The following is a 24908-nucleotide window of genomic DNA, read 5'->3' as shown; positions in this document are numbered from 1 at the left end:
ATTATTTTCAAGGAAGACTTACTATTATTACATGGTTTAGCAAAGCACTGTAAAAAAGCTACATAGAGAATACTTTATATTTGATAAACTGTGCAATCAAATTTATACAGTATAATACTATTCACATAGACTAACAAACTAAGAGGTGATATAATGCAGTCATTGCATAGCAAAAAGCAGACTAATTAAGTAATATTCACATCTAATGTGCAAAATGCAGACCAAAAGGTAGCTATGAATAGCTAGGAAGATAAAATACCCTAAATGAACACACTAGATTAACGCCAAAAATAACAAGATAAACAAGTACACAGAAGTTAAAGAGCCATATTTTATTTTTTTTCTATACATATATCTACACATGAACCAGAAGACGAAACATCCCCTTTAATAAACTCCGATCAGATTAGCTCATCAAGTTTAGACAGGACTAAATGTTAGACAATGAAGTATTGTTTAAAAAAATCTTCTTTTCTAAATAAAACATCAATTTTTTTGTTTAGATTGTGAGTGGTAACCTCTTGATTTATTGAGAAAGAGTTTATAAAACATTGCCTGAAACATAACTATGAAACTTGACTGTCTCATTAACTCATTTGCTGACTGTTCATGTGGCATTGTTTTAAATTCACTCAATACCGTGTTGTGTGGATTCTGAATTAATGCTTGAAAAAATCCATCAATCTCTCAATCTCTTTGAAAAATCCTTACCTGAAATTTATATTTCTAAGAAGATCTCAGCAGTAATGAAACTAACTAGAATTGTTTTAAAGGGAATACCATACCTGCAAAATGAACATCTTGTATTTAAAGCCCTTACATATTGTTCCTACAAATATATTGCTACAGTAAAAATGAAATGTAGTAAGTTTACTCAATAAAATCTATTTTCCTGTACATTCTTTTGTGTATGATTTTGTATTGAATGCTACATATAATACATCACTTATTGTAACAGTTATGTATCAGCAAATATAGCAGTAATATACAGATGATTTTTCTGTCTTAACAAGTATTTTACCAGTTTTACCTACTAAATATATTCCATTTTTTAGTATTTATGCATGACCTGAGCAGACCAGTCATTTATCTAATAGTATACATTGGATGGCATTGTCAAATTACAAACTACTGTACACTTAACCACTTTACAAATGAAATTAACTCCAAGCTCTTTCCTTCCTTTTGTGGTCTTTCCAGTACCACCGACTTTTTTAATGCAGGCTCTAAATATGTTTCCTTTAGCATTTAACAACATATTAAGAGCTAAGATAGATGAACCCTACACAATATTTTAAGAACACAACTTTAAAAAAGTAAAAAAAGTACAATCTCATGCTGCATATTTACATATATTATTTAAATACTATATTTTGTCTTTCTGATATCCATAAATTTTAATCTAAAGCTTTTTAATGTACTGTTTTATAAAAGAATACATTCAACATATCTAGAGCTTGCAAAACTTTTTTTTCTTTCTGAAACATATCGATAAATTAAAGCTACCTATAAAAGCATCCAGGTACTGGTTTGATTACACATGGGGTAAAGGGCATTTGAATTCTGCACTTAATTGTGCAACTGATTTCATGTCTATCTAATGACAAACTAATGCTTACAACAAGACTGCCTTAAGACAGCAGATTAAAGCAGTCATTACCATTGGATCATATGTGCTGTACAGTGATAAACTGTTCCTAGAGTATGTAGACTTCCTTTTCTTTAAAGAACATTTAATATTATAAGACCAGTGACTGGGGATGGGGGGGAAGGGAGGGAGAGCTGTAAATATAATGTATCTCATGGAATTTGACAAAATTGAAAGTGTTACAGCCTTGAAAAAAATACAACATAAACAGTGCTCTATAAATGGTAAGTACACTACAGTATGTGCTACATGAACATCATAGAGTATTTTCCCCCACAATTATTTTGCATAAAAATATTTCACATACATGTACAGTATCTTTGTTGGGATATTCAGTAATAAGCTATCTACAAATGGTTTCAAAGTCGTTTTCATCACTGAACTTTTCCTCTCCCTTCTTCAGAATCATGGTTCCCAGGTATACACATCACATTGTTATGACCCTAGTATACAGGGTTACTTTTTTAAAATATATATATACTTTTTTTAAAATAAGGAAACCTTCATTTTCTTTAAGACAGAGGCAATGAAGCAAATGGGAATTACTGTGTGTCAAACTGAAAGCAATCCCCAGTGCAAAAGACTGAACAAAATTACACGAGTTAACAGGGTTATTGATGTGGAGTTGGGGCTTTCAGCTGGGGCTCTCTGTTTAAATAAGTTGCCCAGTAGACTAAATTAAAGATTCCAAAAAGCAGTGGGAAAGCTATTCTTGATAGTCGATCAATTTTGCTGACACTGTTAAAAGTTTTCTTGGGTTCAGGTGGTTTTGTTTCTGGTTTAACTTCTTTGGGCTCTATTGTTGCACTTTTAGCAATGGTAGCCAGCCCAGGGTCTCTGGCAATATTAGGGGTGTAGCTTGTTGCTGCTGCTGTGTATGTGTTATTTTTCTTAATGAGAGGATCCTTCAGTTTCTTTGGCTGGGGAAAGAAAAACATGAATTTTATTCTTGTCCACATTTTCAATAGTTAATATTGTGATAATGTACCATAATACAGTGTTGTTGCTACTTATTGAAAATATACTTCAAACTGGACTAACTAGATGTTAGGTGTGTATGTAAGATTTATGTAAAACATTGTACTCAAGAACAAGATACAATCTCTCAGTTTAATTACTTTTCCTAGAAATAAATCAACCAATTAATCCCAAAAACATTTAGAATAACAGACACATTTTAGGATATGCTATTTTTGATAGTAAGCAAATCAGTGTATTGTAATATCTTCAATATTAATCACAGTAGAAAACTAAACATAGTTCATTGTCTTCTGAATCAAATGAGCTTTGTGACTAAAACAAATATATTGAGTTTGAGAGATACCAAGGATGCCACCATTATAAAACTATTTCCAAATTTGTCTTCAGTACCAAGATAAATAATGTATTATGAGTTCTAACACAATTTATCATACATATCATTTTCATCTTCCTCACACTTAGAGAGAATGTCGTTTAAAAGGAACACAACAAACAGCTTATTGATTCCCTATTCAGCAAAATACTTGGAACTTAAGCATGTGTTTAAGAGCTTGGACATATTGGAGACTTAATGATGCCTTTTGCAGGTTACCACTGGACTAGCTGAGTTGCAATGGTTGGAGTTTCATTCAGAATGTGTGGGAGCTATAAAATTGTATATTCCCAGTCTTTTTTAAAATATCCATATATCGCACTGAAATTTATGGACCATCTTAGAATGCTGATATTTTTAGAAGTGCTTATATAGTTCAATAGAAAGTGACTGAGTTATCTTAAACATACTGGATGTGATCCTGGTCCTTGATCAGGCATTGTACCACTCTGATCATTTAAATTAGTCTTAAAGCCTTTTAACTGGCTTGAAATCATCTGGCCTACAGTAATCTCAGCTGGCATAAAGTTGTAGGCAGTCCTACTCCCCTGCATAGGCTCTATATAGGAACAAATCAGAGCATAGCTTGACTGGAAGGGAAAGGAAGTATGAGAGAAGTACTACTGTACTGTGTTTCAGCTAACCCTGACTATATAAAACAACACCTACGGCTCAGAAGGGCTCTAAACTATGTCTGAAACTGATAATGGGGCAAATGCCAAAAATCTGATCCCGTGTTCCTGGAACAGTAAAGAAAAGGTATAGATAAAAAAAGAACCTTTAATGGATTGTTTTAATTCTATTAACTAATATAATTTAGTATATATTTATATTTTATTTATATTTTATTGATTCCCCCCCCCAAAATAAGGGGAGAACAGAAAAAGAAAAGAACAAAAAAAGTATGCCAACAGAGGGAAAGGAAAGGGGGGATAGGGAGGAGACAGGAGAGTCATTTCTCATTTTCCCTCCACGAGAAATTAATCAAAGATTTCTAAGTTAGACCAAATCAACACATATCCTTGATGCTGAGGAAAAGCCTTCAAATTCCCTTCAGCACGCATGTTTCAGACTATTTCAACCTAATAAATGGAATAAACAGCTGAAAAATAGTTAATTCAAAAGGAAAGAAGAGTCAAAATCAGGGAGTCCTTTGGTCATTCATCCATCAACAGCTTCAGCTCTCATATTTCTTTTTTTTTCACTTTTTCTTACTTGCTCAGAACAGAAACAGCCCTAGTATTCTAGTAAGCAGTAATAAATCCAGCTAAATGAATAACTGTTTCACAGAAACCTAATAGAACAGCCATTTTGTAGTTTTACATTTTATGAAGAATGTGAGTTAGGCAAAGCCTAACTCCAGTAAGTATCTCGATATTTTATGTCACATTGAAGTTTATGAAAAAGTAATATGACATCTAATCAGAGCCCTGAGTGATATTAGATTATAAACTTCTGTCCATCACAAGTTTGCCTTACTTGGCTTTGCCTTTTCCTTAGCATTCATGACAGCTAATTCAATACACGGTGTACAGAGAATATCTTTGGTATGCTAATATGAAAGAATATAAGGGGATCCTTAACTTCTAGGAAACACAAGAGCCATACAATCTTTAATATTTTTAAACTATTCTTGAATATTGTGTTTCATGGGATTTTTAATGTTTAATTTAGTCCCACATCAAATGAAATGTATGATTTTAGGGTCATCATTTCATAAATCTTGATTACTTAGGACACCAATATCATTGCCATATGAAAGTCTATTTGCTACACAGAATAGAAAAGATTTCAGAATTTCAGTGAAACTGGATATCCACGAAAATGTATTTTTAAATTACCCTTAAAAGGAACTATAATGAACTTGTGAGTATGATTAATAAGGAGCACTGAGCAAATATTTTGCAATGAAAAGTGTAGTTATTATTTGACTTAATTTAGAAATATTCTTCAGCAAATAATTATGTAAATCATTCACATACAGTTCTTTGTAAATGTTTATTTGTTATGTTAGTAATTAGTTACAAAGCTAACATGGTTTTATTTCTATTCTCTGATTGTATGACTTATGCAACTAACCAAAATAGCATGAATTATTAATATTGCCTTCAACTACACAATTTGATTATTTTTGGTGAATATTCAAGAACTGAAGCTTAATATTGGTTTTTCCCAAATATTCACTCTACTGAAGTTTCAGTACTAAACAAACAGCAAATGTGACCTGTAGCCAGGTGGTGTGGCTCCCCGCCGCCCCGGAGAACGTCGAACCCCTCCAGCCACCAGAGTGAGTGGAGCCAGGAAGCTCTGAGCCCGCCCTTCAGAGGGACAGGCGGAGACTGGGAAGAAGAAAGGCGTGATCTGGAAGTATAAAGGTGGGCCCTCAGAGCTCACAAGAGGACCAGCTGCCGGCGAGGCCAGACGTAGCCAGTCTAGCCCACAACTGGGAAAAGCCCATGACCCCAGGTCCACGCCAAGACTGGCCAGACCTGTCCTGCGCCAGCTATCCAGGGGAGTTACCAGGCCGGCCGCTTGTCCACTGCCCCAAGGAACCCATGGTGCTGGACCCCCCCAGAGAACACTGCCGGGACCCAGGTACCAGAAGGAGGGGAGTTAGGAAGTAGCCCAGGGACAGCCGACCCTAGTCTGGCTGTAACTCTGCCAGAACCCATGTCAGTCTGTTGCGGCCAGGATCCCCACTGACTCAGCAGCGGGTCGTTTGGGACGCAGTGGAGTGGGTGGGCCTGCATCCCCCCCTGCCACCCAACTCGTGGGTGGCAGTCTCCCCCTCTTCCAGGTCCTTGGAGGCCTGGGCTAATTCATACATGGTGTGTTGCTCAGCCCCTTCTTGAGGGCCTGAGCTATTGATTGTTTGTTCCCCTGCCCTGACCCAGAGCCTGGCCTGCTAACATTGGGCTATTTGCTCAGCCCCTGCCTGAGGGCCTGAGCTACTGACTATTTGGTGCCCCGCCCTGACTCAGGGCCCGGACCTACGGAGCTCAGTCCAGTTACCGCAAGGGCTGGTGAGGGAGACTCTGGTGGCTGGACAAATTCCGCAAAGTTAACTGTGTGTAGCGAGCCGGTGTGGTTCCCCGCCACCCCAGAGAGGGTCGAGCCCTGGCTTAACCCCTTTACATGACCCCAACCAGTCAAATTGAAATTCCTTTTAAAATTTGAAAGATGTTCATGGATTTCCTTCTCTCCCCCCTTCCCCACCCCCATTCATTCAGCTCTACTAATAATGCTGCAAAGATTTTGTTTTTACAACACTATCTTCAGTTCTCATATGTGAACATTCCGCATAATTCATTCTAAATCCTTTAGTTAATGTTTACATTTCATATAAAATAGCTATATTTCTTCCAATGTTCATTGTCTCATCTCAAGTCTTGAGAAAGTGTCTCTTCAATACAGAGGAGAGGACTTAAATCAAGGGAATTTTGTAGTAAGAGCCATTTAAAAGAAGATTTCTTAAATAACATATGTAATGACATATTACATATTTTCTAGCAGATGCCTTGGTGGTAAGCACTGGAAATGTATCAGAAATATGCTTGAATAAACAAAAGGGATAATAGTCAATGTGTATGAAAGCATGAATTAGATTAAAATAGGATCAGTGTAATGTGCAAGATGAATCAGGACATTTCTATTTTGCCTATGTAAGATAAAGAGATTTTATTGTTCTCTCAAAAAAACTTTGATATTTTATAACAAATTTATGGAAGCTACTGTATGTCCTAAGGAATGTAAGAATTGCCATATCAAATCAGTATAGTGGACCACTATCCTATCTCTGAGAGGGAACAGTACCAAGTGCTTCAGAGAGAGCTGCAAAAAAACCCAAGACCCATAGTGGATAATTATGGATTAAAATGTTTATAGGGGAAGCTTCTTCAAAAACCTCTCCATTAGTGTATGGCTTCTGCTCTGAAGTATAAGGGGTTATATATGCCTTTAAAATCTTTAACTAATATAATTCTGAATGTTCACATTGGGCCCCATCCCAAGCCCATCTAAATTAGTGGGAGCCTTTCCATTGATTTCAATAGCCTTTGGATCAGGCCTGACATACACATATATGCTTAATACTTGTTTTGAATTCAGTATCACTTTGTGGCAATGAAATACGCAGGTTAATTACTCATGATATTAAAAAAAGTATTAGTATTTCCTAATACCACTATTGAATCTGTCATCTTACAATTTCATTGAATATTCCATTGCATTATGAGAAAAGATCATGTGTAGAATAGGTAAGAACCAGGCATGAAATATATTGGCAACCATCAATCCAAACTGGATCATGGTGTACGTGTAAGAGGTCTAATCAGGTGCCTGATGAATCCACTTATGGCAGACAAGTCCAATTAAAGAGTGACATAGCTTGTTACAAATTTTACAGATTCATGTGTTGTCTGAGTTAGAATCCATGATTACAGCATGCTGCTTTCTTCTTTCTCACTTTACTTCCATCTTCTGGATCAAAGTTACTTCATTTTGAGCTGCACCTACTCAGATACTCCCTCCAAATTGGAAAGGATCCTGCACACTCCTCCCAGCTTTCCACGTTGATGTTGAATGAATTCATATCATGTTTACACACATCATGGTACTGCCAAAAAGAGTGACCCTGCTTTCTAGAGCTGTCTCAAACCTTATTATTGAAAATATTCTTGGAGATATGGTCTCCTCCCATTCACCTGCCATGAATGAGCCATTGCAATCTCCTCTTCTTGGCAATGGTTTCTAAGTGTGTCAATCCTGTGTACTCTAGCATCTCTGTGTTTGGTAATGTGTTTCCCTACTTTATTTTCAGGATCTCATGTGGAAGCTATTCAGTCTCCTGATATGCCTGGCATATGTAGTCCAGGTTTCTGAACCACAAAGCAGGGATGGAAGCACACACATCTCAAAGATTTGCATCTTCATCTTAGTTGATAGTTTGCTATTATTTCATGCATATTTCTGTAAGCCTGAAATACTTAGCTGCTTTTTTGATTCTATTAATTCAGTCTGAAAGTCAAGATTTCTGATGATGGTAGAACCCAAGTAGCAAAAGCTGTCAACAACACTAAGCGAATTACCCTCCAGAGCGGGTAAATCTTTGGTACATGATCACAGTCTTCTTGAAACTAATTGTCACCCTGAAGCTTTTGCATGAAATCTATCCAAGGGATTTTGCAGGGAAGATTCACTATGGGCAACCAAGGCCACATCATCCGAAATAGGAAATCTCTCAGAATCTTGGTTTTCACTCTAAATCTTGCAATGTTGATAAATGCCATCATTGCAGTCCTTAAATGCATGAAGAAGCAGTAATGAAAAGTAGATGTTAAAGAGCATGGGAGGCAAAATACACCCCTGTTTCATTCCGTTGTTAATGTCAAAAACATTTGATTCTTTGTTTTCATACACCACAGTTGCCCTCATACCTTGATGTAAGATATGAAAGTTCAAAAATATGAGGGGACAATTCAGTTTCTTCGGAACCATAAAAAGGCCCTGTCTGTTGAACATATCCAAGGCCTTTATCAGATTGATGAAGGCTATGTAGAGTGGCATTCATTTTTCTCTATGCTTCTCTTGAAGTTGCTTAACCAAAAATATCGTATCAATGGTGGAGTGTTCTGAGTGAAAACCACATTGACTTTCAGGACAATTTCTTTCACCTAGAGATTGCAGCCTAGGGAGCACAATGCGAGTGACAACTTTTCTGATGATGTTCAACAGGAAGATATCTCTACAGTTGTCACAGTCACTTCTATCCCCCTTATTTTTGTATAATTGTACATTGCATGAAGTGGGTTCTTTACTAAACATGGTCCATGCATGCCTGGCATCATCTACACATATTTTTTTTTCACCTGTGTTACTATGGGGTGCTTCGAGTAAAGAATCCTGAAGAAATAATAATAATGAAAAGTTTCAGAGTAGCAGCTGTGTTAGTCTGTATTTGCAAAAAGTACTCCTTTTCTTTTTGCAAATAATGAAAAGGTTTCACTTTGTTCTCGTTGTTGTTTATTGGTTCATAAAGCCCCACAAATGGATTCTGATTTCCACAGAAAAGGATGGGATATATTTGCTAATAGGTAACTTCCACTCTTGTGGAGCCTGGTTTGAGATTCCTTTGTAGTTTAGCTATTGCTGATGGCACACAATATGATCTCTAAGTCTGAGATGCATCCCCTGCAAGACCTCTCCTGCTGGGTCCCACAATGCTCAGTCTTCTCCATCGTGTTATTGAACTTACATATTAAGTGCCTGGAATATTCAAGTGCCTGCAGAAAATACCCATTCTGTGTATCCTTTATAGCAAACCTATACATACCAGACTATATCCTCAGCTGGTATAACTCAGATGCTTTCAAAATTGGGGATGTAATAGAGGAGACAAATGCTTCAGAGAACTTTTCTCCTCTATTACATCCCCATTACTGAGGGCATCATCCTCCAGTTCAAGTATGTCTGCAATCTTGGGTTGCTGTTAGACTCCCCAGAGAGAGCCCAAAGGGCCATGGCAGCAAAAAATGTCTGCTTCCAGCTGTAACTGGCAGAGATTGCACCCCATACTTTCAGAAGGAGATGAGGCAGATGGTGATCCACAGAGTCATGACTTCTAGGCTTGCTCATTGCAACTTATATTAAGAAATGAAGACACAACCTGAACAAGCTCCAACTGCTACAAAACCCAGTAGTCTGTCTACTTAGCAATCATAGTACCCCACTCTTTTCACTGGCTCCCCATTGAATATGGTGTATAGTTAAAGGTCTCCATGGTAGTGGACCTAAATACTTCAGACATCACCTCCCTTATCTTTCAAAAAAATGGTCTGCCATGAAAGCTACATTCTAATGTCACAATTAAATAATCATAAAATAAGGGAAGGCTTTTCAGCGTGTCAGACAGACTTTCAAAGGGGCTGAACTTTGATGTGGGCAAACTAAGTTAAATAAAAGAGTTTTGCATTAAGTTCTGAAGTTCATGGTCATTATTTCTTATGCAGTGAGTTTCTTAATCTATTTCTTCCTACACACAAACTTTAAAAACTGGTCCTGATCCATAGCCTGTGGACATCAAGGAAAACTTATCCACTGCTTTCAGTGAGCTCTGCATCAGGCTCAGAGACACTGCACAGATCCACTGAGTCCTCACTCAAACACAGAACATATAAACTAGTCAATCTATTCCTACTACAGGCTGGAAAGGAAAGGAAAAATAAAGAGAGACTGTTAAATAACTGGGAGGTGCTACAATGAGGGGAGCCTTATAAAGACATAACGAGAAGGGGGTGGGGAGTGTTGAGGTATGAGCTTTTCCTTCGTGCCACAATGTTAGCCTCAGCCAATTTGTATCTTTCAGATTTGAGACATGGGACAGGGATTATGTCTTCCTTCTTTGCCACACAATGCTGCACATCCTGGTAGGGCTCTAAAAATGAAAATGTAACCATTATCCATGCTAATAATTTGCATACAACAAGTGATTTCAACACATAGTGTAACCAGCAAATCCTGAACAGAAAATGCCCAATATCCATGTAAAGAGCTTCTTTCAGTAGATTATCTAAGTCACATTGAAAAACATACAGACTGAATCCAACACAAATGCCATGAATAGATATGAATGTACATTTCATAAAATCTGTTAGTAAAGGTGTTACCTTTTCAGGAACAACACTTTTGCCATCCCATGCGTAACCTCTCTTTGTGAAGTAGTTTACTGTCGCAAATTCGATGAGTGCTGAAAACACAAATGCATAGCACACTGCTATAAACCAATCCATAGCAGTGGCATAGGCCACTTTTGGAAGGGAATTTCTTGCACTGATGCTCAAGGTGGTCATTGTGAGGACAGTTGTCACGCCTGTAAAGCAAAAACATCAGCGTCTCTTTAGATCAATTACTGTATTTTGTCTTTTACTTATCAGTGTGGATTCACAAATAAATAGGAAAAATACTTTCACCAGCTTTTGTTGTTAGAAATATATTTCCCAACCAAAGAATATCAAATTTCAGGTTCTGCTGTAGAAATAATAATCTTTGAGATACCCTTCTGGTTTGTGCTTTATCTGGATCTTTTGACATATGGAAGTCACCGCCCTTCACTTTAAGCGGGCTGGGGGAGAGTTGTCCAGCTGGCCGGGAGAAGAGGGCAATGCTTTCTGGCTTTGGGCAGGAGGGGAGACGTAAAACTGCTGGAAAAGCAGTCAGTGTGGTAGATGACTCACCGCCTAGGAATGAGGGGTTTAAAAAGGTTAGCCTGGGAACTGGCTGGAATTGGAGGGTCCTGGCAGTGGATCTGCTGGAGGGACATGAACAGAAATGGGGGGGGAGCTGAAAAAAGCACTCCTCTCCCCCACCCCCTGGTGAATTGTGGGGGTTTTCACCTCCATTGCACATTTTATCCACCGGGTTCATCTCAGACATCTAATAATAAAGTTGTGGCCTGATTAAAGCCATATCTAATGTCTCCTGTCATTCTTTTGGCATAGCCAGACAATGAGGTTTGTGCTTTAGGAGATATTGCTGCTCTAACAGATACAGCCCTGAGTGGATGACCAAGGATTATTGTTGGCATTGACTACATTCTAGTAATTGTCGTTAGTCAATGGTGGACCACTTAGAAATCAAGCAGATAACAGTGGAAAGGAAAATAATGTGAGTTTGGTTTAAGAGGGATACATGTGTTTATCAGGGTTACTGATATCACATTCCTTTTGCTGAACCATCTGTAATATTAAATATCTAACAAACTACATGATATATTTGTGTATCTTCTAGGCAGGAGTCTGGACAATATATCTCAGAATATATACACTATATACAAGAAGTCATTGGTCCATATAGTCATGCATCCTGCCTGTGATGGTAGCCAGTGCAGCAATGCCTCAGACGAAGACAAAATGAAATGTAATCTGCTTAACTTTGAGGGTCAGGAAGGAATTTAGGTAGGTGCATTATGTCCCACAGTATGAGATTAGATTTACTATTTTCTTAGATTGTAAATAAATTCAGTGATTTGAATAAAATCTCAGAATTATTATTTTAAAATCAGACTTAATGACCATCCCTCCAACATGAATGAAACAGGAAAAAGAAAGTCACCACAGACCTATTGTTGTCTGGATTTAAAGACTAACATAATTTCCTCTTCCAGCAAAAGAATTAGAGGAGTTAATTTATGACCCAGTTCCTGTTCTCACCTAGCATTTTAGTAATCATGTGGATGGTTGCAAGTCTTTTTCCATCTTGTCAATTCTTTCATTTCATGTCATAATTGCAGATAAAACAGCTCAAAATTATGCAAAGTTCAGCGAGGCATACATAGGCATGTTGGATACTTTCCACCTTACTTGTGTAAGATTGCTACAGTGCCATAAGATGTTTCCCATAAAAACAAAGGATATTAATTGTTCTTATTGCTGATTAACCTGTTTGGGGCTGAATGAAGTAGCAAACATATTTGGGAAATATGCTCCTTCAATGTAGCCCAAAATAGACTAAGCTGCATGTTATGATATTGCACTTATTTGAACTGATGTTTTGTACAGGTTTCTGTGCCATTACACAGTGATGCTCTGGCAACAGTAAGGAGGTTAAGTAGGACCCATGGCAATGTAATTTGCATTTCTAGTAGAGCTTCATACCTGCTGGAAGTACATTTTTTCTTTAACTAGCCATGGAGTTGTTACTGACAGTAGGAGGATTACATTGCTATCACATTGCCTACAGATTTTTGCAAGTGCAAGCTAGACATTTACATCAAATCACATTTGCAAGTTACCTTGACAACTGCAGACAATTTCATGTATTAAATCACTGCTACAGTTTATAATCACTGAACTGAGCACTAATGAAAACATGCAGAGATCTAAAAGGACCAGATAATTAAAAATATATTTAGATATCAATGACAATATCTTGAATAATTTGTCCATGTAGTCGTGCATCCTGCCTGTGATGGTAGCCAGTGCAGCAATGATGTGTATTTTGTTCCTTGGGGAAATTTATAAAGTCTTCTTCTACTTATAACTAATGATTTTTGTTGCTCTTGTACAATAAATCCTGCTATGCTATAGTTTGTGTTTTTATTTATAGTGCTAAAAAAGGGCTATAAATCTATATATGCTGTGCTTTTCTGTGTGGGTGCATGTATGCATATGCTCAGGTGAAGTATTCAGAAACATCTTTTTTTCTTCAGTGAAGTTAGGAGATTAAAAAAATAGAAACAGAATTCTACACTTAGTTCAAACATATGTAAAAAAACACACAAGTATTCAGCAAAATAATTGTATTCTGAAAGGAAAACTATTAAAATGTTTACATTCTTGAAGGGGTTTCGTAAGGCTTTAAAAACAGCTGCCCGAATAACATAGAGTATTGTATGTTATTTTTTTGATACATGGGGTAATTTGGTACCCAATTTATGGCCAACATAACTACAGCATCATGAAGTTGGTATTGCCAACAATAAAAAAAGAAAGCAAAATGGAAGAAAATGAGGTTCCATTTCTTTTCTAAATGCATACATAATTGATGTAAATATTCCCAGCAGCAATGTTTGAACATATGTCTTTTTAAGGGGCCCAATCTACTCTGTGACAAAATTGCCAAGATTAGACTTTTAATACCAATTTCAGAAGTGTGTTTAAAGGATTTGAATCCGTTGCACTTCACACAAGTTTGTAGGTCCCCTTTTATATAAATTAGACTCAATTAGATTCTCCTAAACTCCATTTAGGGACTTCTCCACATTCATATCCACTTACCAACATAGAGCTTACACCCCATGTGAGCATTTGGCTCTCTGAATCTAAGGATGCCTAAGCTGGTGATTCACCTGAAGAGGCATTGGGAAAGTGGGCTGGGGCAGGAAAAGCAACTAATGGGGATATTTTGTAGGTGAAAATAGGCATAATCCAGCTGGAATTGCAGGTGCTTCTCACGATCAAGCCCTTAGACTGACCTCTGAATTTGGTTATAGATCTCCAGTTTTCCTTTGCCACCATTAAAAGGCAGAGTTCCTCCTGCAACTAACCTCCACATGTCCTTTGGAGCCCCTTCTTTGTCATGCTCTTGCACTGCACTGAGGGGGAGCTGTTGGTGCAGAAACAAAGTCTGCTGCATTTATGTCCTTCCACTCCTGCCAGAGGCATTCTCAACTGGCCAATTATACTTGAGCAGCACAAAGGAACTGGAGCATATTGGAGAACTCTCATCTCCCTTTTTCTTTAATCGAGTGCTTGTTGTTAGATCTATTTGTTTGCAATATTGGGAAGACCTGAAGAAGAGCTCTGTGGAGCTCAAAAGTTTGTTTCTTGCATGAACAGAAGTTGGTCCAATAAAAGCTATTACCTCACCCATCTTGTCTGTCTGTCTATCTATCTATCTTGATTTTGGATGTGAAATAGGTTAAACAAAAGCCCCAAGAATATTCTAGCTGTTTATTTCTAATTTAAAAATGTGTATTAGAATGTAATAGCAAAAACCCCAGGGAACCAAAAGCAGGTATGACTATATCATCTTAGAATCCCTTGCATTCATCCCTGCCTGAATTCTACTCAGAGAGAAGACAATAGGAATTTTGTCACTGGTTTCCGTAGCAGCATTGGGCTACAACAGTATTTGAGGAGCTTGCAGATGAGATCAACCCACAGAGTTATTAAAGCTGGGAGTTTCAACTGGGGCAAGAACGTCAGGTGAACAACTCCCTTTGACTAAATTCCCTTTGAAAATCCAAGCCAAAAGCTGTATTAACCATTTTGCTTTATGAGAAACAGTCAATGCACACTTTCTCCTAGTCTGATAGTTGACATCTAAACTTTTTCTGCAGATTACATAATCCATAGATTCTAAGGCTAGACAGGACCATTATGATAATCTAGTATGAGCTTCTGCATAACACAGGCCGTAGAACTTCCCCCAAAATAATTCCTACAGCACTTCTGCTAGAAAAACAATTTAAAAATTGTCAGTGATGGAGAATCCACCATAGCCCTTGGTAAATTGTTTCAATAGTTAATTACCTTACATGGTAAATATTTTCACCTTATTTCCCATCTGAATTTGTCTAGGTTCAACTTCCAGCCATTGGATCATGTTATACTTTTTCTCTGATACACTGAAGAGCCATTTATTAAAAATATGTTCCTCATGTAGCTACTTATAGATGTAATCAAGTCATGCCTTCATCTTCTGTTTTTTTAAGCTATATAGATTGAGCTTCTTGAGTCTATCAGCATAAGGCGTGTTTTCTAATCTCTTTATCATTTCCATGGCTCTTCTTTGAACTTTATCCAATTTATCAACATCCTTCTTGAATTGTGGGTACTAGAACTGGACACAGTATTAAAGCAGTGGTTGCACCACTGTTAAATACTGAAGTAAAATAACCTTTCTACTCCTACTCAAGATTCCCCTGTTTATACATCCCAGGATCACATTAGCTTTTTAGGCCACAACATCACACTCATTTTCAGCTGATTATGCACCATGACCTCCTAATCTTGTTCAGAATTACAGCTTCCCAGGATAGAGTTCCCCCATCTTTTAAGTATGGCCTAGTCTTTGTTCCTAGATGTATACCTTTACATTTAGTAATATTAAGATGTGTATAAGCTAAACCCTTTGAATATTCCTTTTCATTTTTTATATAAATCAAGATAGGCAAAGATGTTCAGATCTGAATCCAGATTAGCATAATGTCATTATTTTTCATTTTTGTTTTGATATATAGCATTTTACTATTTATTCTTTTAAATAAATTAATCAGTTTGGACTTTAAAAAATCATCTGTTGCAATATCTTCAAAGTGAAACATAGTTCTTATCCAGTTCTCCAATGTCACATCATATATTAAAGTTTAAAGTAAGGGTGCTTTTCTATATGTAGCATATGACCATAGCAAGTTTTTTTTTGTTTGTTTGTTTCACTTTCCAAATACAAAAGGAGTACTTGTGGCACCTTAGAGACTAACAAATTTATTTGAGCATAAGCTTTCGTGAGCTACAGCTCACTTCATCGGATGCATCACGAAAGCTTATGCTCAAATAAATTTGTTAGTCTCTAAGGTGCCACAAGTATTCCTTTTCTTTTTTCGAATATAGACTAACATGGCTGCTACTCTGAAACTTACCAAATACAGTTCTTGCTGGAACAGATTCTCTGTTAAGCCAGAAGGACACCTGGGACAGAATCACTGTCATGATGCATGGTAGATATGTCTGAATGACAAAGTAACCAATCTTTCTCTTCAGATGGAAGTGGGTAGTCATAACAACATATTCCCCTGGAAACAAATAAAAATAAAAGACAGTGAGACCCTTTCCCATATGCACAGATTAGAATCTGTGTCCCAAGTTTTTGCATGAGTAACAATTCCTACATCATTTCTGTCCACTGTTATTAACAACTTTGTTTGAGACAAGTTTGGTTTAGGTCTAAAAAAATTTTTTAATAAAGAATTGATGATGGTGCAGGGGCCTTTCATCTTAAATTCAGCCCAGCTGGGTAGCAAATAAAACTTAATGTTAACTGATTCAGTGTCCTTTGTGAAATGGGAGCCTTACTCACCGTAAATAGGAAAACCACCATAACCAATACTCTTGTACACAATGTTCAAAGATTAAATGAACCCTGGTGACTGATGCTTAGAAGTGGTTCATCCAGATCAGGCTAAGGACACAAGGATTAGTCCAGTTTATTTATGTTTGCATTGCCATAACCTGTGCTCTATCTGTTCTGAAGATAGAAGGCTAACATTCTAATTCTATTAATTCAGTATCTTCCAATAATAATACTCTTCCTTAAAGTAAATGGCTGACTGATGAATTATGACAGAATTCTGTCCATAACTAGCTTTTCTGGATGTTGCTGAAACATAAAGAAACAGCATTCCTGTGAAATTCGGAACGATACAAAAGGTTTTATAAATCTCAGTTGCCAGAATACAGCAAAAAATACCTCAGTTTCACTCTGTTATTTATAGACATTATTGAAAACGCAATATTTTGAAAAGCAATATTCCCAAAAGATTTGAAAACCTATTAATGTGACTTTATGTTCAGTATAGACTGACTCGCAATACAATAGATATTAGCTTATAAAAGATACACGTGTCTTTGAAACTGAATGAAACCCTCCTGCCTAAGAGATGACGCATGAAATTACTGTGGTTCTCTTTTAAAATATAAACAACTGGCAACAGCACTGGCAAAGAAAAATCCTAAACTGGATTGAAAAACTGTGTCTAGACATTGACCACTTAGGCACCAAGCATGTCAAATGCCCTTTTTCTCTAATTCAGATTCTAGAAGAACATTCATGTGAACATTCTTGCCCAACATATAACCCTGAGGGAAGCTTATAAATAAGATGTGACAATATTCCTAAGATGTTTGAATATACATTAAAATACAATGGCAGAGTGGGGGGGGAAAGAATCAATTATGAGCTGAGTGGTAGAGGAAAGGATATATGAAGAGAAAGTAATCTCCAAAATAGAACTGGCAGGAGCATTATACTCAAGTAAAAACTAAGTAAGATGACTGGTGTGACCTCACCCTCCTTTTTTATCATCCACTTATCTTCTTTTTTGTCTGTGTCCATATTTTTGAAGGGTACCCAATTTAGCTAGTAAAGAAGAATTAATCTAAAATATGACAGGAAGAAGCTATTTTAATGTAATCAGATACAGAATAATCACAATGGTATTTAAGCATTAATGCATTGCTTGTGGAGTACAAGCTAAGAAGGACAGAGAGTTAACATATCATAGTACTCTGAAGCTTTATTTGGCTGCTTAAATTATCCAAGTATTTTTTGACCTGTGAAAAATGAGAACAAGATTCCAAGCACAAAGGAAATTAAAAAGACTGGGATTAGTGTGGGCTTGGTAAATACTGTAGCTGCTTTGAGCTAGCCAAAGGTAACACCGTAAGTGACATATTGCAGATGACCACACAGACTGACAGTAATGCCTGCTATTAAGTTACAAGATAAAATCCTTTTCATTAACTCTGACTGCATCTAAACTATCAATGGACTGTAGTTAATTATTAAAAGACAGCAGCCCTTTGAGAGAGGTTGATTTAATGGTGGGAAGTGTGTCGCTCTTCTGCTATTCTCTGTACATCTTGCTTCTTGTATAGTGCGGGCTTTCTTTCACTGAAATGTATAGGGGCATCCACTACAACTACTGGCTATTGTCCACTGACATTGTCAGTCATTCCTCTATAATACTATGTTTTCAGAAGTTTATAACTCAGCTATATGCTTCCCTTTAGGCCAAAAGTTGTAAAGGAAAAAGACTGCTCATAAGTTACCAGAAATATATTTAACCAGTTTTAGCCCCGGATTCTGAAAAAGCATTTAAACACATGCTTTAATCTAAGCACGTGCTTAAATCCCATTGACTTTAAGATATCTGATAGACTGTTGGTTCATATGGTACACTATGTCCTATTCATATTGTTTTATTTAATTTTAACATGTTTTTAAAACTCTGTTTTGGAACCTTGGCAGTCCTTTAGATAAATAGAATCTATTTTATAAATGGGCCATTTGTTTTTCATTTTACTTATTACATGATGGTTAAAACAATCTTAACTAGAGTTGTGCTTGAATCAGACCACCACATCTGAATACTTCCAGCCCCTAAATCCAAGTGCAGGGAAAGGTTTGATCCAGATCCAAGCCCAAACTTTATTTATGAGGTTTATCTCTAGCAATAAAAGTTCATATATTTAGTTGGTATAAATCAACATAGCTCTACTGGGGAACATGACAGATAGTCAATAACAGCTATTTCAGAGCTATTACCCTATTTTCTGTGTTTACTTTTTTAAATAGTCCCCGGGTTTCAAAATAGAACATAAAGCACACACATAGGTGTGTGCTGTAATACCAAGGGACAGGTTGTTTGAGTTAGACAAATTATTAACCATAATTTTATATTTTCTTATAGTTGTAGGTAGAAATCAGCCAATTTCTGGCCTTTAAACCACAATAGTAATATTTATACAGTATAACTAACTAGAGATAAAATCTCATTTAGAAAAGTGTCCTCTCAGCAAACACATGGAGCATAAAGAAATAAGAATATAACAAAAAGAAAAGGAGTACTTGTGGCACCTTAGAGACTAACAAATTTATTAGAGCATAAGCTTTCGTGAGCTACAGCTCACTTCATCGGATGCATTTGGTGGAAAAAACAGAGGAGAGATTTATATACACACACACAGAGAACATGAAACAATGGGTTTATCATACACACTGTAAGGAGAGTGATCACTTAAGATAAGCCATCACCAGCAGCAGGGGGGGGAAAGGAGGAAAACCTTTCATGGTGACAAGCAAGGTAGGCTAATTCCAGGAGTTAAGAATATCAGAGGAACAGTGGGGGGTGGGGTGAGAGGGAGAAATACCATAGGAAAATAGTTTTACTTTGTGTAATGACTCATCCATTCCCAGTCTCTATTCAAGCCTAAGTTAATTGTATCCAGTTTGCAAATTAATTCCAATTCAGCAGTCTCTCGTTGGAGTCTGTTTTTGAAACTTTTTTGTTGAAGTATAGCCACTCTTAGGTCTGTGATCGAGTGACCAGAGAGATTGAAGTGTTCTCCAACTGGTTTTTGAATGTTATAATTCTTGACGTCTGATTTGTGTCCATTCATTCTTTTACGTAGAGACTGTCCAGTTTGGCCAATGTACATGGCAGAGGGGCATTGCTGGCACATGATGGCATATATCACATTGGTAGATGTGCAGGTGAACGAGCCTCTGATAGTGTGGCTGATGTGATTAGGCCCTATGATGGTATCCCCTGAATAGATATGTGGACAGAGTTGGCAACGGGCTTTGTTGCAAGGATAGGTTCCTGGGTTAGTGGTTCTGTTGTGTGGTGTGTGGTTGCTGGTGAGTATTTGCTTCAGATTGGGGGGCTGTCTGTAAGCAAGGACTGGTCTGTCTCCCAAGATCTGTGAGAGTGATGGCTCGTCCTTCAGGATAGGTTGTAGATCCTTGATGATGCATTGGAGAGGTTTTAGTTGGGGGCTGAAGGTGATGGCTAGTGGCGTTCTGTTGTTTTCTTTGTTGGGCCTGTCCTGTAGTAGGTGACTTCTGGGTACTCTTCTGGCTCTGTCAATCTGTTTCTTCACTTCAGCAGGTGGGTATTGTAGTTGTAGGAATGCATGATAGAGATCTTGTAGGTGTTTGTCTCTGTCTGAGGGGTTGGAGCAAATGCGGTTATAACGTAGCGCTTGGCTGTAGACAATGGATCGAGTGGTATGATCTGGATGAAAGCTAGAGGCATGTAGGTAGGAATAGCGGTCAGTAGGTTTCCGATATAGGGTGGTGTTTATGTGACCATCGCTTATTAGCACTGTAGTGTCAAGGAAGTGGATCTCTTGTGTGGACTGAGGTTGATGGTGGGATGGAAATTGTTGAAATCATGGTGGAATTCCTCAAGAGCTTCTTTTCCATGAGTCCAGATGATGAAGATGTCATCAATGTAGCACAAGTAGAGTAGGGGCATTAGGGGACGAGAGCTGAGGAAGCGTTGTTCTAAGTCAGCCATAAAAATGTTGGCATACTGTGGGGCCATGCGGGTACCCATCGCAGTGCCGCTGATTTGAAGGTATACATTGTCACCAAATGTGAAATAGTTATGGGTGAGGACAAAGTCACAAAGTTCAGCCACCAGGTTAGCCGTGACAGTATCGGGGATACTGTTCCTGATGGCTTGTAGTCCATCTTTGTGTGGAATGTTGGTGTAGAGGGTTTCTACATCCATAGTGGCTAGGATGGTGTTTTTAGGAAGATCACCAATGGACTGTAGTTTCTTCAGGAAATCAGTGGTGTCTCGAAGATAGCTGGGAGTGCTGGTAACGAAGGGCCTGAGGAGGGAGTCTACATAACCAGACAATCCTGCTGTCAGGGTGCCAATGCCTGAGATGATGGGGCGTCCAGGATTTCCAGGTTTATGGATCTTGGGTAGCAGATAGAATACCCCAGGTCGGGGCTCCAGGGGTGTGTCTGTGTGGATTTGTTCTTGTGCTTTTTCAGGGAGTTTCTTGAGCAAATGCTGTAGTTTCTTTCGGTAACTCTCAATGGGATCAGAGGGTAATGGCTTGTAGAAAGTGGTGTTGGAGAGCTGCCTAGTAGCCTCTTGTTCATACTCCGACCTATTCATGATGACGACAGCACCTCTTTTGTCAGCCTTTTTGATTATGATGTCAGAGTTGTTTCTGAGGCTGTGGATGGCACTGTGTTCTGCATGGCTGAGGTTATGGGGTAAGCGATGCTGCTTTTCCACAATTTCAGCTTGTGCACGTCGGCGGAAGCAGTCTATGTAGAAATCCAGGCTGCTGTTTCGACCTTCAGGAGGAGTCCACCCAGAATCCTTCTTTTTGTAGTGTTGGCAGGAAGGTCTCTATGGGTTAATATGTTGGTCAGAGGTGTGTTGGAAATATTCCTTGAGTCTGAGACGTCGAAAATAGGATTCTAGGTCATCACAGAACTGTATCATGTTCATGGGGGTGGAGGGGCAAAAGGAGAGGCCCCGAAATAGATGAGTCATTACACAAAGTAAAACTATTTCCCCATGGTATTTCTCCCTCCCACCCCACCCCCCACTGTTCCTCTGATATTCTTGTTAACTGCTGGAATTAGCCTACCTTGCTTGTCACCATGAAAGGTTTTCCTCCTTTCCCCCCCCTGCTGCTGGTGATGGCTTATCTTAAGTGATCACTCTCCTTACAGTGTGTATGATAAACCCATTGTTTCATGTTCTCTGTGTGTGTATATAAATCTCTCCTCTGTTTTTTCCACCAAATGCATCCGATGAAGTGAGCTGTAGCTCACGAAAGCTTATACTCTAATAAATTTGTTAGTCTCTAAGGTGCCACAAGTACTCCTTTTCTTTTTGCGAATACAGACTAACACGGCTGCTACTCTGAAACCTAAGAATATAACAGTTATTGAGCACAAATACTGATGATTTTCACTGCAAAACAATATTTTCAAGGTGTCAAAATAATTTCCATGTAAATGGAAATTTATATGCTTCCTTTAAGCATCTGTTTTTCTTTTCACAAAACCTTGCAGAAAATAAAGGACATTTTAAAGACTTGCTACATCAATACGAAATGCAATGATTGTTGGGGAGTGACAATAGTTTCACATACATCTCAAAAATGAAAAAGGTTTCAGTGACTCCTCTTTCATTAAACATACTAGTAGCAGCAATAATAGTTATTTATAAATAACATTTGCTAAATCAATGTAGTAGTGACAGCTACATGCAAGGCAGAGAATATAGTTAGGTCAGATTCTTCCCTTGCCACCATACAATAGTCAGAACATTGAAAGGATATTTTAGTCATACTAGCTGTGGCATATGCAAACCCCTTTCTATAGGCAGTTTGGAAGTAACCACCACCCTGTTCTAGATCTGAAAATGAGGGCACAAAGTAGTGGCTATGAGAGTGGCAGAAAAAATGAGAGAGAATCAAGTGGATTGGTCCAATTAAAAATCCTATACATTGGAGAATGTTTATAGTGCCCCAACTCCCAGTAAACCTTGGAAACTAGGAGGGATATGTGTAGAAGGCAGCCACCTGTTTATGCATGGAATTTTTGGCAAATCCAAATCTCATGAGTACACATCAAAAAACTCTGCAAAATTGTGGTGGCTTCTTCAAAAGATCTTAGAAACTCTTAGGCAACCAAGCTCTTATTTTGTCTAATAATGGTTCTGGAAACTGCAAATGGAGATTATGTAGAGGAGTTATCACCAAGAGACTTCAGCCTTTTGCCTTTGTGTTAACAGAGCATTCATCTCAGACGACTTTAAAAGTAGGGAAGAATTTGTATACTTCTTATTAAATTTATTTTACACCTTGATACTGGGATCTTTTCAAGGGCAGGGAATATGCAGAGGGATTTTGCTGGGATTTCCACAACAGAGAAGAACAATTGCTGCAGTTTTCAGAGTAGCAGCCGTTTTAGTCTGTATTCGCAAAAAGAAAAGGAGTACTTGTGGCACCTTAGAGACTAACAAATTTATTTGACCATAAGCTTTCGTGAGCTACAGCTCACTTCGTCGGATGCATTCAGTGGAAAATACAGTGGGGAGATTTATATACATAGAGAACATGAAACAATGGGTGTTACCATACACACTGTAACAAGAGTGATCGCTTAAGGTGAGCTATTACCAGCAGGAGAGCAGGAGGCCGGGGGGAAGCTTTTGTAGTGATAATCAAGGTGGGCCATTTCCAGCAGTTGACAACAATGTCTGAGGAACAGTGAGGGGTGGAGGGGGAATAAACATGGGGAAATAGTTGTACTATTTCCATCCACTCCCAGTCTCTATTCAAGCCTAAGTTAATTGTATCCAGTTTGCAAATTAATTCCAATTCAGCAGTCTCTCGTTGGAGTCTGTTTTTGAAGTTTTTTTTGTTGAAGGATAGCAACTCTCAGGTCTGTAATCGTGTGACCGGAGAGATTGAAGTGTTCTCCAACTGGTTTTTGAATGTTATAATTCTTGACGTCTGATTTGTGTCCATTTATTCTTTTATGTAGAGACTGTCCAGTTTGACCAATGTATGTGGCAGAGGGGCATTGCTGGCACATGATGGCATATATCACATTGGTAGATGCGCAGGTGAACGAGCCTCTGATAGTGTGGCTGATGTGATTAGGCCCTATGATGGTGTCCCCTGAATAGATATGTGGACAGAGTTGGCAACGGGCTTTGTTGCAATGATAGGTTCCTGGGTTAGTGGTTTTGTTGTATGGTGTGTGGTTGCTGATGAGTATTTGCTTCAGGTTGGGGAGCTGTCTGTAAGCAAGGACTGGCGTGTAACACCCATTGTTTCATGTTCTCTATGTATATAAATCTCCCCACTGTATTTTCGACTGAATGCATCCGATTAAGTGAGCTGTAGCTCCCAAAAGCTTATGCTCAAATAAATTTGTTAGTCTCTAAGGTGCCACAAGTACTCCTTTTCTAATTGCTGCAGCAACTCCCACATTTACATTTCAGAGAGATGGTAGTTCCCATAACTGAGTGGAGTAGAAAGCAAAAACAATATTTGATTATTAACCATGTTTGAGCTGCAGTAGTATTTTGCTTAGGGCAAGTGTCATGGAGAAAAGATTCCATTTACAGATCTTTGTGAAACAGTGACTTTGTGAATGATAGATCTGTTTCTTCCACAACTGTATTCCTTTATCAGGTATTAACTGAAGAAGATTCTGTCGTATGTGCAATGTTGGTGCAAAGAAGATTATTTAACTGGCTTATTTTTAGGATTTAATAACTGTAGTTTTCAGTCCTTTGTAGTGTCCCTGCATCTGTACAGTAACAGGTCTTTGTTCCTGAAGGTATCCATTGTACAAAATTCAGCTATATGTTTAGCCACTTATGCTTGTGTAGGAGGAAGTAGGAAAAAACTATATGGAATATCTCTAAAATATCATTCAGTTTACCTGTGAGAATTCTCCAAAAATGATGATCATGTTGGGATTACATTTCTTAGGTCTGTCTTCGGTTGTTTAAAGAACTATTATCTGTCTTTCTTAAATATTTATAAGGTACCTATCTCCGCTGTATTGAATTATCATGTACTATATCTAGTATTAACTACATGGTTTAAGTATCTTTCCAAGTTTCTGACTCTTTGTGTACCTTCTTACCTTCCATTGGGCAGAGGAAAAAGTGATTTTGGTCAAAATAGTTCGTAAGGGGGAAAACTGATTCAATTAGGCTTTTCTGCACCAGAGATTTCAGCCAGTGGAAGTGCACTGCAACAAACACTTAGCATAGGCAGAAAAAGCCTGTTAAGATGTACTGGAACAAATCATGGTTTAAACTGGTTTTGCCCTTCTATACCAAAGGGT

The 24908-nt window shown here is 38.0% G+C and overlaps 1 protein-coding gene across 1 annotated transcript in view; it reads right to left on the bottom strand.

Moving 5' to 3' along the window:
* Window positions 1–313: 313 nt before the first annotated feature.
* GABRA1 (gamma-aminobutyric acid type A receptor subunit alpha1) overlaps window positions 314–24908 on the bottom strand; it is a 57055-nt gene continuing 32460 nt past the window's right edge. The window contains exons 8-10 of the mRNA XM_038414732.2: window positions 16141–16293; window positions 10667–10869; window positions 314–2568 (exon numbers count right to left, since the gene is read on the bottom strand). Coding sequence (XP_038270660.1) covers window positions 2260–2568; window positions 10667–10869; window positions 16141–16293 — 665 coding nt within the window. The 3' untranslated portion in view covers window positions 314–2259. The remainder of the gene's footprint in view (window positions 2569–10666; window positions 10870–16140; window positions 16294–24908) is intronic.

Source organism: Dermochelys coriacea, chromosome 8, assembly GCF_009764565.3.
Source record: "Dermochelys coriacea isolate rDerCor1 chromosome 8, rDerCor1.pri.v4, whole genome shotgun sequence".
NCBI lineage: Eukaryota > Metazoa > Chordata > Testudines > Dermochelyidae > Dermochelys > Dermochelys coriacea.
This window is presented reverse-complemented; position numbering and strand designations above follow the sequence as displayed.